The sequence below is a fragment of the Danio rerio genome, chromosome 8 (assembly GCF_049306965.1).
Source record: "Danio rerio strain Tuebingen ecotype United States chromosome 8, GRCz12tu, whole genome shotgun sequence".
Lineage (NCBI taxonomy): Eukaryota > Metazoa > Chordata > Actinopteri > Cypriniformes > Danionidae > Danio > Danio rerio.
The window spans coordinates 16,515,863-16,532,924 of NC_133183.1; the positions used below are offsets into that span (position 1 = coordinate 16,515,863).

Below are 17,062 nucleotides of genomic sequence, written 5' to 3' on the forward strand. Positions count from 1 at the left end.
GTGTAATATATTGTTATTCGATGAGTACATATTAACATTATTAAATCAGGCACTATGATTTTTATTGTGAAAAAAATAACTTGAATGACACAGCAGAACATTATGAAACGTACTTCAGATTAGTAAGCTGTCAGCTTCACTCTTTCCTTGTCTTTTTCTTCTGCGCACTGTCCTACACTACAGAAACAAACCAGAAAAGAGCAGGTAATAACAGTAAGTCTCTAGGAGCTAAGAAGCACAGCATTGTGTGAATTTGCCCTTTGGGAGTGTTCAAAATGCAGCTTCCAGTAATATACAGTAACCGTTTGTCGAGACTGGTGGGTGGTCTCTTCTGACCTGACCAGAACCTCCTGTTTTATTCTCACTGCAAAGGCTCCCATCTGTCCAACATGGACAGTAAAATAGATAGCATGATCTGCTCAGCCAGAGACTCGTCCGTCTATAGCCAAAAGCTGAACTGATAGTCTGTTGAGACCTTGTGAAAAACAGACTGAGATCAATATGTTGCAGCTTTAGGATTTCTTTGAGTGAATTTTAGGGTAATCTGCACAGCTACAATACAGTACATGTCAATAAATTAGCTCAAAAACTTAATGACTCATTAAGTGTTCCCTTAAAGTCAATGTGTGATATTTATATTATACAGCGGTCTAGAAAACTTTATTTTGATTGGTCAATCGTGATAAAATCTCATTAAACTAATATCAAATAAGTAATTGTAGCATGTTTACATGGATTGTAAAGCATTTTACTGATTCTAAATATCATTTTATTGGATTTGCTCATAACTGGATGACATTTTATGGTCCCATTTTGTCATAAAATATGGGCTGACATTGCATTTATTTCATGTTTCTTTATCAAAAACTGGGGAAGTTGCATGTAAAGCGCTAAAAGAAGGAATTAGCTCATAAAATGGATGCAAGAACATTCTTTAGGCTAATTTCTGCTCTCTATTTTTAAGTCATTTGGATAAATAGGTTCCTTCAGGACAAGGTCCTGTTCTGCAGTCTGTAATTTCTCCTTCACTTGCTTGGCACACTGACAGGATGGGTAATAACTGGCTGGGACACTCTATGTCTGTCTCTTGTTTTTTTTCTATCTGTCTGGTAAAGTGATCTCCTGTAGAACAGTGAAGTGATCAGTAAACCTGTAACTACTACTACATAACTGCGTAATCATAGAAATTGACTTAACATTTAACATTCAATCCAAATTTGACATTTCTGTAGTAAAATGGATTTGAGAATCTCTAAATAATACAGTGTGATTCTAAAAACAATCAAAATTATACAGTCACACCAACATTTTAAATTATATTTACTGTAATCAACAGGAATGTACATATTGGGCAGCGCTGATTGGCCATGGGGTTGCTATGGTGAGGGCAGGGGGTGTGTCATATTACCAGATGGAGGGAAAGCTGTCACCTACCCCTGTGTGAAGCTCTAGTGATGGTGGAGTAAATGTTTGAACCTCTGATGATAATACATTAAAGTCAGTGTGGGGTAGTTATGCAATAGGGGGCATGGCTTCATAATCCGAAGAACGGAAAGGTTGTTGTCAATGTAAATAACAGTATCTGGGGTAAAGCACACATTAACTTATAATGATTAATAAAAAAATCAAATTAATTATTTTAGCCTCCCTACCTCCTCCTGAGTATTCAACAACTGTGAGATAATGAAAATTTAATGATGAGAGTTGGAATCACTATATATTTTACAAAATACTAAATTTGACAACAAACAGTGCAATGTTATGTGCTGGGGAAGTACCCATCTTCATTGCTGTGGATCACACAGACAAAATTACAGACATGGCATGCCTAGGAGGATAAAATCAAGTGTTTTTAATGTTTATTATAGTGGGCATGATTAAATGTTGAGCCATGCTTTATTTTAATCAATTCTGTGTGGTCCCTGTCATTTTGTTCACATGTGATTTCCATAGTAATGTGCTGTTTAGTATGGAAGGTGACATTACTAATAAAGGCTCTTCAGCCTTCAGATCCCCACGAGCTATAAGTAATAATAATAATTGAATACAGTAATTGTCAGGTATATTCATTTTTCTATTTAGTTGTTGCAGCCCTAGATTTTAGTTGGAAGGGTTGTTCATGACTAATGTTTACAACAGGTCCACCTGATCCACCCTCACGTTAGTGCTGGTAAAAAGTGAGGGTGTGAAATATAGTGTGAGGGCACAGTGCTAAAAATTACTCATAGTGTTGCAAAAACTGTTACTCACTGATACTGACACTAATACTCACTCAAAAACTCACATATCACTGGATTGTTCCTTTGACATTATTTCTACCCGGAGGAAACCCATGCGAACACGGGGAGAACATGCAAACTCCACACATAAATGCCAACAGACCCAGCCGGGACTCAAACCAGCTACCTTCCTGCTATGAGTCAATCGTGCTACCCACTGCGCCACTGTGATGTCCATATGTCAATACATTAACACAATATTATGTTAACAAATTTCAATAAGACCTGTTATTATTTTACTACACTCAACACATTTTGTGTAATGTACGAATGCTTCTGCATAAATGCACAACATGTTATGCGCAAGCTGTAAAGCATATTCCTTATGGAGCACTTCCCTTTGACATGTCGTCCCATAATGGTTATGTGTTTGGTTTAGTAGGAGGAGAGTATGTGGTGTTCCACTACCTTTGACCACACAAGCATTTACAGCAGGAAAGCATAAGATCAAATGTGTCTTTCAATTTGCTCTTGAAGTGGTTGAAAATGGACAAGCTCAAAACATGTGGACCCAGTTTAAACCTGTGTTCAGCGCCATTCTGTAGTTATCGGATAGGCGGTAACTCTAATACCAGGTGCAAATATTCTGTATTTACAAGGGGTCTTTATTGCTTTGCACCTTTAAATTGAACTATACCTGTAGTGAACATATTTATTTACTCCTAAATAGACATGGTCTAGTATAAGATTATGAAGTATCATAACCAAGGGCTGGGCATTTTGGCCTAAAATCAAAAATCTTGATTACTTAAACCTTTTGAACTAGATTATGATTAATGAATGATCATTTTATTTATTAGATTTTTTTTTGCCCTTGTAGTTCACTTATAAGTTTTTTTTACAGTAAATATGCTCACATATTACAAGTGAGAGATTTCTGATTGAAGGATGCATTACTTGATTTTAAAATAATTAAAGGAAACACACACACACTATCTACTATCTATGATTATTTATTGAACATCAATGTTGAACGACTGATATCAAACACACACTGCCTGAAAAGAACAAATAAATAACTTGCACTTCTGGAAACAAATTAAATTAACAATAAGCAGCATCTCTTCTAAAAAAAATAGCTCTTTTATATCCTGTAAATAATATTTTAATGTGTGCATTTCCTGCATCTTCTGTAAACAAATATTTTATGTAAATATTAATTTTAATGTAATGGAAAATACGCTGAAACGCTAGCAGGCAGCAGGTTTTTATTGTACTCTGTGTCAAGTTTCTTTGCAGGTGTTTTATTTTTTTCCGAATGCTGCCTTAATGTACAACGTGCAAGAAGCAAAAACTAGCTAGTTTAGAGGCGGAGACCAGCGGACGTGCAACAAATTTAATCATAAGGTAAACACAAATCAAGTTTCCGTATAGAGCTCCTTCATGGGACTCAACACTTGTAAACACTCGCTCCAACAGGCTTGCAGCTATCCGCCCTGCCCACGCTTGCCACCGCTACCAAACTGACCAATCACATCATTTGAAAATGATGACAAAGGCTGCGCAAGACCATAAGCGTGCACTCGACGCAGAAGTTTAACCTTATCAGAGCGGGTTTAGATGACTCCACACACAGTAGGAAAAGTAATTTAAAAAAATCGACTTGAAAGTTAGATCGATAATAGGTTCTGAATGATGACTTTTCAATTAATCATCCAGCCTATGGTAGCATAATAATAAGATTAATGCTCTAAAATATGTTATTTTTAAATGTCTGGGTAAAAAACAACAACTTTTCCTCCTATTGAACACAGTATATTTTATTATAAGAAACATTTCAAATATTTTGTAGCAGTAAACATGTCAGGCTAAATAAAGAATTAATAAATCATTGACTTCTGCTATCATCATTAGTTTCAAAAACACACATTCTTCACCACTTGGAAAGGCATCTTTAGATATCTTTCTTTTCTTTGTATAAAGTGAGCCACCGCACTGTTCAGGTCTATAGCATGCTTGGATGTTGGTGCAGGAGCAATTTGTTATTCAAATGATTTCATGAGAATCATCAGATTCATCAGAATCATGAGCTGACCAATAGCTTTTGATGTGGAGGTTTATTTTCTGCTCAAGATACCATTGCCCTAAAAAACTAAATAAAATAGCTGTAAAATTGCAGAAAATTTTGTGGTTTGAAAATCTTTACTTTTCCGAACCGTGGGAAACCTTGAAACCGGTCGTTCCCCATGCCTACTCCTGAATGATAATGAGGAATATTTTTTCAATTCTGTCTTATGCTAAACAGGATCTCCAGCTGTTGCTCTGTACTGTATATTTTAAATTAGTTTTTTATTTATTTTTTTGGCATGTGTAGCTTTTACCCTAAAACTATATTATTTTGTTCTCTGAACATGCTCTCTAAACATACTAATTGTTTCCATGAGGCAAAATAAATCAAGCTACTTAGGCCAAGGGTTAAAACCCTCTGATTGGCCATCATTAGCAATCATTTGTAATTTCTTACGGTTTCAAATGTCTTCCCGCTGCCTCTTTCTGTCTCTTACTTTCTCTGCATGTCACTCACTCTGCCTCTCTTTGTCTGTTTCTCCCTGCATGTTTGACAATTAGTTAAGTGTTTGCTCTTTACCCATGATGAATAATTGATCTACTGGTGTCTTAATGATTCATATGCCATCTGTCACAATGTAACGGTTGCATGTGTGAGTCAGGGCCCATCAAAGAGCCGTGTATCTGCACAGGGCAGAGGGGGATAATTAACCAGCACTGTCTGGCTAACTGACAAAAGCAAGAAAATAGCACAATATCAACATTGCAAGGCACGCGGACTGCTAAAAACACACACACTATCATCTGAGAAATCTTGAGAGGATTTGCACATATTGACATTTGGTTTGTAAATCGAATTAGGTGTTATTGTAAATGGCACAGTGCTCTCACATTTTGCATTTTTTGGTTGGGATCTGCAAAAGATTATGTTGGCTAGCAAAGATTATACCACCCACAGGCTGTGTATGGCATTTTTTACAGAATTGTCAGTGTTTCGCAAGGACAGCCTTATTACAGTTCCTGAGTAAGCATGCTGTATTTGCTTTTGAGTTGTTCTGTCACTGATAAACAGTGTTGGGCATGTTCCTTTAAAAGAGTCATTAGTTATAGCTACTTGTTGCTTCTCACAAATAGTAATTGATTTACTTAATTATAAATGTAACTAATTACCAGGGAAGGTAACTAATGCGTCACTTTAAAATATTGGAATTTGTCATCTACTCAATGTACTCAACTATATATGTAGAAATTATTTTGTTTAATTCTGAGTGTTACAGCACCAAATCTACAACTGGCTCTGTTAATGAAACGAGTATTTGAGCCGAACATAAGACACAGACACTTGAATATGACAGTTTGACGTCCAAGTCAATATATTTTTTAATATAATTAAATCAACCTTAAAAAAATAGACAAAAAAATTATTAACAAATAACTGTAGACAGTAGGGCAGTAAATCAGTTCCCTGACTATAGCTGTTCTTCCAAGAGAGATCTTGCCTAGCTCCCATGAAAAGGAATAAAAACAAGTGAGTCTTCCGGGTCACTGCTTCTCTTGCTGAACTAAATAAATAACAAAACGTGACTGAAAAATGAATATCCAATACCTTCTACAAAAATAAACAAAGCCTCTAAATAAACAAATGAAGTAAAATAGTAAGCACATTACAAACACTAAAAACGTTGTGAATAGCAATAAAAAAAGCTATGCAGAGCGATCCTGGCATGCGTGGAGCACCGCCAACCAAGCAATGTGAGAGTGAGTTAAAGAGAAAGACACTGAGCCGCCTTTGCTGTCAGCCGTATATACGGGGAATCTCAATGGCGTCGCCTGTGAAAAAGTTGACCCCTTGATCGTCAATGCATAATTCGCACCCTGTTTATGTGTGATGTTCATATTGAAAATAAACAGCTGTATTGACAATTCTCTACCGTTGAAAACTTTGTGAAGCTAAAGAACAAAATGATAAATAAATCTTCACAGAAACTTTTTAAACTTTACAGTAATAATCATAAAGATGTAGTTACTGTGCGTTAGCTAAGGTTTTCTGATTAAAAAACTTATACGGATAGTACAGACTACTAGATTTATATGAAAATAGTTTAGCAGATTATTGCACATGAAGTTGATTCAAATAATAATTGTGAGTTAACAGTTTATACTCTGTATAACAGTTTATAACTCTGTGTTAAACATTAGTAAGAAACAGCAGAATCACGTAAAACAGCGGATGCCCAGTCGGTGCTGTATTTAAGGGGATCTTGTGCTCTTTTGTTATGGTTTGTTCTCTGTGTTCCTGACCCTCCTACACACAATATTGTTTTCACAGGAAGCAGTCAAGATCTCCCTCCTTCTTCTCAACCTCATATCAAAATGTGAAATGATGCTTTCCTTGCATGAAATTCGTGTTCCCTTTGTCAATATACATATGAACACATCTTTTCATTAGGCTTAGACTGCATTTGTCTCTAGGCAGTGATGGTTTGTAAATGCTACTGCTATAAACACAACATGTTATGAATTATGTAAGCTTAATTGAACGTGCTAATGTTATATAATTTGTACTGATGGATTCATTTCAAAGCTTGCAGGGGGCATGAAAGTTTCAAGATTTCTTGTTGACAATTATCATTCTTGCACTTTTTTTATAATGAATGCAGAAACCAGTGTGGTCAGAAATGTCAGTGGTCATTGTATTCATATGATTTTCTGTCTTACTTAAGATGCTTTAAAAACATATTTTGTATGATTTGTAGCCTTGCTGTTGATGTAGGAGTAGTTTTCTCTCCTCTCTTTAGCAGTCCTCCAGTTAAGTCTTTCATCTCATTCCCGTGTTGCTATTTTAATTCTTTCTCAGGTCCTAATTAGAATCGCTGACATCCCGCTACCTTGACACCCCAGATGTGACTAATGCAGGACAATCTGGGATTAATATTGTACTGTTATAAAGCCCTGCTGGAAATGAAGTGAAAATATTGGCAGGGATATTTTCCGGGGTTTGTTTTATGCCTTTATTAATTTCAAAATTGGTGAGCAGTGGGAGTTGTATAGAAGTGATTATGATGAAAAAAATCTTAGATTGTCTCTGATAATGGGCGAAGCAGTGGCGCAGTAGGTAGTGCTGTCGCCTCACAGCAAGAAGGTTGCTGGGTCGCTGGTTCTAAAGACATGTGATACAGTTGAATTGGGCAAGCTAAATTGTCCATAGTGTATAAGTGTGTGTGTGAATGTGTGTGTTGATGTTTCCCAGAGATGGGTTGCGACTGGAAGGGCATCCGCTGCTTAAAAACCTGCTGGATAAGTTGGCGGTTCATTCCGCTGTGGCGACCCCAGATTAATAAAGGGACTAAGCCGGCTAGAAAATGAATGAATGAATGTCTCTGATAATTTCATAAAGGTCTTAATATATTGACTCTAATGTGCATGGCTGCAGAATGTTGGTGGAAGTGTTATGACAATTTTCAAGACAACATTGGGAATAATATGAATTATTTACAATTGAAGTCAGAATTATTAGCCCTCCTTTGAATTTTTCCAAAATTTCACAGTATGTCTAATAATATTTTTTATTTTGGAGAAAGTCAAAATTAATTTAAGGTCAAAATTATTAGCCCACTTTAAGCTATATTTTTTCAATAGTCTACAAAGCAAATCATCGTTATACAATAACTTGCCTAATTACACTAACCTGCCTAATTAACCTAATTAACCTAGCTGAGCATTTAAATGCAACCCGGGCTCATTGTGGAAACGTAGTCCCGCGGACGTTTCTGGAGACCGCAGAATACATCCCGGCGGGTACGTACGGCTGCAGTTTTTGTTTTTGCAAATCCGCGAGAGGCCGCTGTTGAGTGCAGTTCGCGCCCGCGCTGTTCTCGTGTGAACCCACCAGAGGACGCTGTCCTTCTGACCGGATGATTGACTGCGCGACCGGCCAATCGGCTGACCCGAGCAACCCTAAACCCGAGCAACAGTTTACAAAAGCCGTCCAAAAAAAGAAAAGCCCTGATTTTTTTTTTTCTACCGCATTTTCGGATTTCACCGCGTCCTCACCCTGTTACGAAACTCGTTATCTTAATTTTTGGGATTCTGTTTTTGTCTTACCTGATTGCTGGAACCGCTCTTCCCCAGACTGGAAACCGATCGCCGTAGTCAACTCCTCTCTGCATCTCGAGCCTGCCGACGTACACGGTGAGCTGAGTGGACAAACGGGTTGCAGCGGGAAAGCCCTCCACAGGGAGGTAAGCGGCCGGCCGGCCGGCAAGCGCGAAAGGTAACAGAGTCACACCGCCCCGCAGCAGTCGCTTGAAAAAAATAAACGCAGCCATACGTACCTACCGGGACGCATTCCGCTGTCTCCAGAAATGTCCGCGGGACTACGTTTACAGAATGAGCTTGGGTTGTTTAAATGTCACTTTAAGCTGTATAGAAGTGTCTTGAAGAATATCTAGTAAAACATTATTTACTGTCGTCATAGCAAAGATAAAATAAATCAGTTATTAAAAATGGGTTATTCAAACTATTATGTTTAGAAATGTGTTGAAAAAAAATCTTCTCTGCGTTAAACATAAATTGGGGGGAAAAAAAAAAAACAGGGGCCTAATAATTCAGGGGGGCTAATAATTCTGACTTAAACTGTATGTGATTTTAACTTGTGCGTTGTAATGAAGTTTACAGCCCTTTGGCCGCCGGGAAAAAAGAGGCGGAGAACCGATGCAGTTTTAAAATATTTATTTATAACATGAATGGCAGTTCCTCACGGAGACTGTCATCTAAACCAAAACAAACGGACGGCAGCTTCTCACGGAGACTGCAGTCAAACTGAAAGCAAAAGTAAAACAATATGTCCGGGCCCGGTCCTCTCTCGGCTTACTCTGCCATAGTTCCTCCTCTTATAGACCAGAGCTCCTTCCATGGGATTCGAGGCCAGTGTGCACCACAGGTGCATCCAATTACGCAGCGGCCTCATTCTGTTCCCACGGCTCTCGGCCACGCCCCCTCGCCACATGCATACTTTTGAAGATTTTGTCTTCTTCATTTAATTTGTTTCTGATAATTTTGTCAGTGAAAATGCCAAATTCATAAAGTTTGGCAAATAGATTGTAACTGATATTTATATATTTCATCCTCATTTTCCATCTTAAATCTATTTTACAGAAACAGACAGTTTACTCGGGACCTCCAGGAAAAAAAAATTCTTTGAAAACCATTTTAATTGCACTATTTAAGCCCAGTGGCATAAAGAAGAAAAATCCTTTGGCTAACTATTATTAAAAAGTGTAAAACGTCATATTTTGGTGGGCGGCACGGTGGCTCAGTGTTTAGCACTGTCACCTCACATTTAGAATGTCGCTGGTTCAAGTCTTGGCTGGGCCAGTTGGCATTTCTGTGTGGTATATGCATGTCCTAGTGTTGGCCTGGGTTTCCTCCAGGAGCTCCGGTTTCCCCCAGAGGTCCAAAAACATGCAGTATAGGTGAATAAACTAAAATTGGCCGTAGTGTATGTGTGTGAATGAGTGTTAATGAATGTTTCCCAGTACTGGGTTCCAGCTGGAAGGGTATTCGCTGTGTAAAACATGCTGGATAAGTTGGGGGTTCATTCTGCTGTGGCGACCTCTGATAAATAAATAATTACAATGATGTGGGTGTTTCTGTTATGAAGATTAGAATCTGTTTTATTTGTACAAAATTTGCACAAAACATTCTAATACATCAAAACTGATGTTGTTTTGATTTCTGAATTTCATTGACTTATCCAAGACTGTAATATTATTAATAATAATACTAATAATACAAATCTTCTTAGCCTTATATGGAAACTAATAGGCTTTGTTCGATTAAAATGCAGTGTTCTTGTGTAAACTAACTGTAATTTAAAGGGTTCAAAATCTTTCAACATTAATGCATTTTTGGTATAGTTATCATCAGGATGGATGCTGGTAAATAGGATGTCAGTGAAAGTGATAAAACATTAACATGATACTTTTATGATGTATTTCCAGTGGTGTTTTTTGTCCTCTATGGGCGTTTGAGTATTTTTTTTTAAATGATGCACAAAGATTAAATCTTATAGGTATTTTAAAGAGGTTTAACCCAGTACTGCATTGGGAGTAAGATCTTGTATTATTTTTAACCTCTTGGCACATTCTATTTGATCTGGTTCTGTTCTTCATTTGATTAGATCAAATGCGTAAATACATATTCTTTAGTATTTCTTTCTCGTATATGTGTCTTGGGTTCATGCACCTTTCATTGGCAGTCTCTCTCATCTCAGTGGGGTGGAAGGTGATGGAGTTTAATTAGCCAACAACAGGAGTGCCAGGTGAACTGGGCTAAGAGAGAATCCAGAATTTCAGCTTTTGGTTGAGACGTTGGAAAGAATGGTTCATCCCAGGTTACACACACAGCTTCCCGTGGGTAGCTGTGAGAAGGCGATTGCCAATCAAATTTGTTACTTCCTGCCCAGGGACTACAGATGTAAATTAGCTTTATAGCTAACTCTGGCACAACATGTCATGTTGTACATTGTCCCTGTATAAATAAATAAAGTAAATAAATAAATAAACAAAAGCTTCTCTCTCACACACTGATGCTCTGATTTCCCTCTGAGTGTTGCTTGCTGCATCACAGATGAGTTGCTTTTTCCTGATAGGTGGCACAGCAAATAAAGGACGGCATTTGCATCTTATAATGAGCCGTGCCTGGATGGGGTCCCTATGAGGGAAGAGGCTTTCTGTTCATTCTAAGCAGACCAACAACAATCATATCACATTATTACAAGGTCCTTTTTTCTGGCTGTCTGAGATGGAGGCTTAGTTGAGATAGATCAGATAACCCATATTCCCTGAACAACTATGATCAGTATTTTGATCAACTATTTTTTTTTTTGTATTCCTCTCTGAAATTTTACCCCTTCATTGGACTATCACCACCAGCATACTGTATGTTGTGTGTTGAGTTGCTGGTTTGCACAGAAAAAGCTGCTGAAAGTCTTACATCCTTGGTTAAATGAATTCACAAAATATACAGTATATATTGATATCAACAAATTAGGGCTGAACACTGCAGAAAATAATTGCCATTGTTTAATTATTTTATTTTCTGCAATATATAGTATATTGTCATTTAAAAACATAGAGAATTTTTCACCGGATGACTTGAGTAATTATTTGTTTAAAGAATAAACAATTACAGAGTGAGCAAATATATATGGCAAATATAACTTTGACGTTTTATTAAGTTTATAAGCCTTGTAGGACTGAATGATTTGAGGGAAATCTTGAAATATGTGAGTAGTGAAAAATAATGAAACAATCATATTGCCTAACATTATAGCATGAGTGTGTTCTTACTGGGAAATTACATAAGGGAAATAGCATATAATATCTGTCAAAATCACCAGCAATCAAGCAGCTGAAGATCACTGGAGAACTACAAATCTGTCACGGAACTGGACTTCAAATCCCATCATGCACCGCACACACCCACTAGTTCCAGTTCTCTCCCTGATTGCACACACTTAGCTGGAAACGAATCATAGACTGATTACATGGACTATATATTCACCTCTCTCACGCGCTCATAGGGTCTTGTTGTTGATTGTTTGCTGTAACTTTTTTTTAAATAGTCTAGCCCGGCCTTGTTACTGAATACTTGACTTGTTTTTTGTTCATTATGTTTGCTGCCTGCACTGACCTCTTTGTCTGTGACCACAACGACTGCTAAATTAGTTAAAATGTAATTGAATAAATTAGTAATGAGAAAGTCACATTCAGTAATTCTGTTTTTGAGTGATTTGTTCCTTTAAGTCCAAATTGAGTGTAACATGTCCCTAATGACTTCTTATTATGTTCATGCAAATATGAAAAATAATTTTCAATTTTTAACAAACGAGTGGAGTGAAAAACAGAGATGATTCACTGTTTATGCCTGATGAAAGTCACCTGTACTGAGAAAGAAGCTGTGAATCAGAAGTGACCCTTATTGGAAAGTGCGCTGGTTGTCATTCACAGAGAGAAATTACCTCATTATGGACCGCACACATTTAACACTGCTGCTTTAATTAGTCTACCTAAAACATCATTACAGTCATCACTACAGCAACAATTATGTCACTAACAATGGAGATTACACAGTTTACAAAACATCATCATAATTAACACATCTATGAAATACTCATAATTCTTTTTCATTAAGTATCTTACCAAAGTTTGTTTTTGTTTTGTTAACAGGATTCTGGCCACAGCAGGAGCCCACATGAATATTTCATTAGACCTGCGCACACTGAGGGCTGTGAGGGTATTACGGCCCCTCAAACTGGTCTCTGGCATTCCTAGTATGTTTACAAATCTATATGGAGTTCTTAATGACACTGTGGGAATTGATTTATTAGGAGAGATATTATTGTGTAGCCTATAAGGTACAAAATTTAAAAAAAAAAAAGACAAAGACATAAATCTAGTCCGAACATCAGCAGGCTACATGCAAAAAGTTATTTTTATTTGGGTAGCGGCAAAGTGAAATTTCCAACATAGGGTCATTCTGAAAACGTAGACCTACAGTATATGCATTTCTGGAGATCGCGTATTATGTAGCCAGAGGAACATATGGCTGCATTTTGTCTTTAAAACGAACGAGGGGCGGTATGATGCCATTCCTTTTCTCGCTTACCTCACTATAGACGACTTTTCCACTGTTACCAGTTTGTCAAGTGATTCACCACATACTTTGGCGGACTTGAGACACAGCGGAAAACACAGTGGTTGGGTTTAGGGAACTGGGTGGGTTGGTCAATCGGTGCTTTTGAAAACACTACTGGTTGGGTTTAGGGAAAGAGGAGGGTGGGCCAGTTGATTGATCAGTCTCTGGTGGATTTATGTGAGAACAGCAGGCATGAATGGTACTCACAAGAGAAATTTGAAATCTCAAAAAGCACACACTTACCCTCTGGTGGATTCGTGAAAACAAAAACTGCTGGGAAAACTGCTATTTTTCACTCTCCAGAAATGTACATAGGGTTACGCAACCAGAATGAGCCTGGATTGTAATATTCTCTGATCCAAAATACAAGTCTTTATATTTGCAACCTATCATTTCTCTGCTAGTTTGAAGAAGTGGCAGTGTTCCTGTCATTAAATGTGCACATACTTTTTCATATGCTTAAAGTAATGTGTTTTATTTATGTACATTTCCTTTTTGTTTAAGGTCTGCAAATAGTTCTTAAATCCATAATGAAGGCAATGGTGCCATTGCTTCAGATCGGACTGCTACTGTTTTTTGCTATTCTAATGTTTGCCATTATTGGATTAGAGTTCTACAGTGGGAAACTCCACAAGCAATGTGAACCTGTAGGTAAAGGTAAGCAGATTCACATGGGCAAAAGTACAAGACCAACACTACCACATATGCACAAACGTATAGTACAGAGATGTTTTACTGCAGCGACACAAATCTGAAATCAAGATGCTTGGCTCCCTTCAGGAAGCTAATATCATCTTTTCTTATTGGCTTTCTCTGTATAATACTAAACAATACATATTAAACTCTGCATAATACCAAACAATAAAACAAACACACAAATGACACACATACAGGAAACTAAATGTACTTGTCTCTGTCATATTCTGCAGATTCTGAGAGAGCAGACTCGCCTGAGAATGAATTTCCATGTGGAAGCAAACTGTGTCCTGACCATTATAACTGCTCTGGCTACTGGACGGGACCCAATGATGGCATCACTCAGTTTGATAACATCTTATTTTCTTTACTCACCGTCTTCCAGTGCATCACCATGGAAGGCTGGACGACCATCCTCTATTACGTAAGTTTCTATTTTAGCTGATTTGTGTGAAGCAGTTCTGGATCTCTGTCTATGTATTAAAATCCTAATAAATAATAGAAATATAATTTTTTTGTAATGCAGCTCCAAAGCATTATTTGATCCTAAAGTTTCAATAAATGCCTAGGATCGTGAAACCTTCTTAGCAACTTGTAGAGGGCAGGATGCTTCTGATGCTAAAAGTCATTTGATTGATCAGATCATCCGTTGACTGTGATGTCATGAAAACCATTGCTGCCTATTGGCTAGAAAAGTTAGGAAGTGTGAAAAATTTAGAATGGGATTTTGTTCATAGCTTTGGAGCAGCTTATTTATAACCTCATGACTAGAATTTAGGTAATTGCACTTCAATTGTGATGTCAAGGGAACCTGTCTAAACATTAATCTATCACATTTTGTCGTTAGATGAAGCAAGGTACATTATCATTTGCGTTTGAAATATTTGTATTTACAGTTCATTAGTTGAGGTACTTGGTAAGTTTTGGGTTTGATGTGTTCCATATGCTTCAGATTATTAAAGCTTATGGTGAAATTGCTTTGGTCTTTGACTTTTACATGTTGAGCTGACTTTGTTCTTTATAGTCTTTTTGGTCCAATCTTATATTAAGTGGCCTTAAATACTAGGTACTTACATCAAAAGTAAATACAATGTACTTACTTTGTTCATAATTTATTGAGGTGGTATACGGGTCACGTTAGGGACAGGTTTGGTAGTATAGGTAGGTTCAGTGATGGGTTAAGATGTTACAGTATAATTTTAAATTACAGAAATTGCAGATGTAATTACATGCAGGTATTTAATCAAGATTAAGTACATTGTAAAAACATGAATCTACACAATAAGTACATTGTAACATATTATTGATCAAATCAAATCACTTGTCACATCATCAGCACCACGTGTACTGTGATGAGTGAAAAGCTTGGGTACTGGCTCCAGACATTGCGAAATACAGGCAGTGCAAAATACAACTACAGTAGGCAATGTAGGCAATATTGTTTTAAGTAAGGATTGGTTAAAGTGCAGTACATGGTACATCTTGATGGTATGCAGTGAGGTGTATGGAAAGAGATGTGTGTCAAGAGTTCATAAATTTCAATGTAAGTACATATTAGTTAAGGCCACTAAACATAAAGTGAGCTGTCTTATTAATTTTAAATGGTGTTAAAGTTGATTCTGTCTGTCAGGATTTCATTTTACTTGGAGAGTTTTGTTTATGATTTGTGAAGATTGGCATATGCCTACTTTGATTGCTACTGTGAGAAAAATTTGCACCACAGAGCTAGAAAATATCACTAAAATTTAAACAACAGATGACGAAAAATATATTGTAGGATTTTGAAAATTACATTCTGCTGCTAATATTACAATTTGTAGTGTATGCTGAAAGAATTAACATGTTTAATAGATGTAAGCACATGCATATTATAATAACAATAATTGATTTTAAATTTGAAAATTTCTGTAGTGATTTTTTCCCTTTGTTATTTTCTTTTAATTACGAAACAAAGCGAAAGGTGTTTTTAAATTATTTGTAATACTGATGTTCATGTAGTTTTTAAATAAAAAATCCTAGTGATTTTTACACAGAACTAGTCATGATCCTGCAGTTTTGAATGTATGGAAAATTTATTTAGAAATTCATTGGTCAAATTGTCTGTCAGTACTGCTTTTGAAGTATTAAAATCAAAGCCTATATAATAATACATTTGGTAAAACTTTAGTTTAGCTTAAAATTCACAGTATTAACAAACCATTAACTAATAGTACTAGCTTAATAAACTACTAATTAGCTGTTAGTTGGGTTTAGGTTTTGGGTATGATTAGGGATGCAAAATAAGATCATACTTTATAACTAGTAATGAACAGTTAACATCTTAATAATGGGCAGGTAATAAGCCAGTAGTTAATAGCATAAATTGTGACCTAAACTAAAGTGTTACCATGCATTTTATTTATATTTAGATTAAAATTGATTTTAAACTTTTATGACAGTAGACACCTAACAGGAAAATAAAAAGGAGAATAGTGTCTGAAATATTGTACCATAAGCCACAATCTAAAAGAGCAAATATTTTAATAATATGTCAAGCTAGTTCATCTAAGTCCACAGTGATTTTTAATCTACCGTGTGATGTCATACACGTTGACACGAGTCATGCTGCCACAGTTAGAGGTGTTTTTCACACTCATAACTGAGCTGTTGCAGCTGTGTCAGGATGTGAGGAACACCCTCTCAGCTCAGCTGGGAGATGATGCCGCCTACCCACGCAGTGATCACACCCTTTACATGGCAGAGCAGAGCCCCGCTGAACTGGTACCTTTACAAGGGCAGGTTCTTTTTTCAGACCCTGTCAGTCTGGGTATTTAGTATATACTACTAATTAAAATTCCTTGTTTTGGTGTCTAAGGACTATGCACATTGTGTTTTGTGTTTGCACAGACCAACGATGCCTTAGGCTCTACTTGGAATTGGCTCTACTTCATTCCTCTAATCATAATTGGCTCCTTCTTTGTGTTGAATCTGGTATTAGGAGTCCTGTCAGGGTGAGTACTGTTCTCCTCAATAGACTCTTTCCTCAAAAGACAAACTGACACTACATCTAACCTGATGTTTGAGCTGACCCAGGGTAATGAGTTTTATCAGAGGTTAATGTGAAACGTATTAGCTGCATCTCTAGAGACAAGAGGTGAGATTAAGTTGCCAAACACACACAATGCAATCCTATTTTTTCCTCTGTCTACATCTCTCTTTTCTTTATGTTCACACACAATGCAATACAGGCTAAACATATGGAATTGTAAACATTTTTTAAATGTATTTGAAAGGGGTACTTGAAGAAATAGTACACAGACAATGTTTAAATTCTATCATCGTTTACTCATCCTTTAATACCAGTTCAATACCAGTTGTTTTGTTCTGTTGAACACTAAGTG

At 36.8% G+C, this 17,062-nt stretch overlaps 1 protein-coding gene across 1 annotated transcript in view; it reads left to right on the forward strand.

Annotated features, from left to right (window-relative positions):
- The window catches only part of cacna1ea (calcium channel, voltage-dependent, R type, alpha 1E subunit a), a 201,891-nt gene that overhangs the window by 121,705 nt on the left and 63,124 nt on the right, over positions 1-17,062 (forward strand). The window contains exons 7-10 of the mRNA XM_017357424.4: positions 12,518-12,621; positions 13,491-13,643; positions 13,916-14,106; positions 16,569-16,672. Coding sequence (XP_017212913.4) covers positions 12,518-12,621; positions 13,491-13,643; positions 13,916-14,106; positions 16,569-16,672 — 552 coding nt within the window. The remainder of the gene's footprint in view (positions 1-12,517; positions 12,622-13,490; positions 13,644-13,915; positions 14,107-16,568; positions 16,673-17,062) is intronic.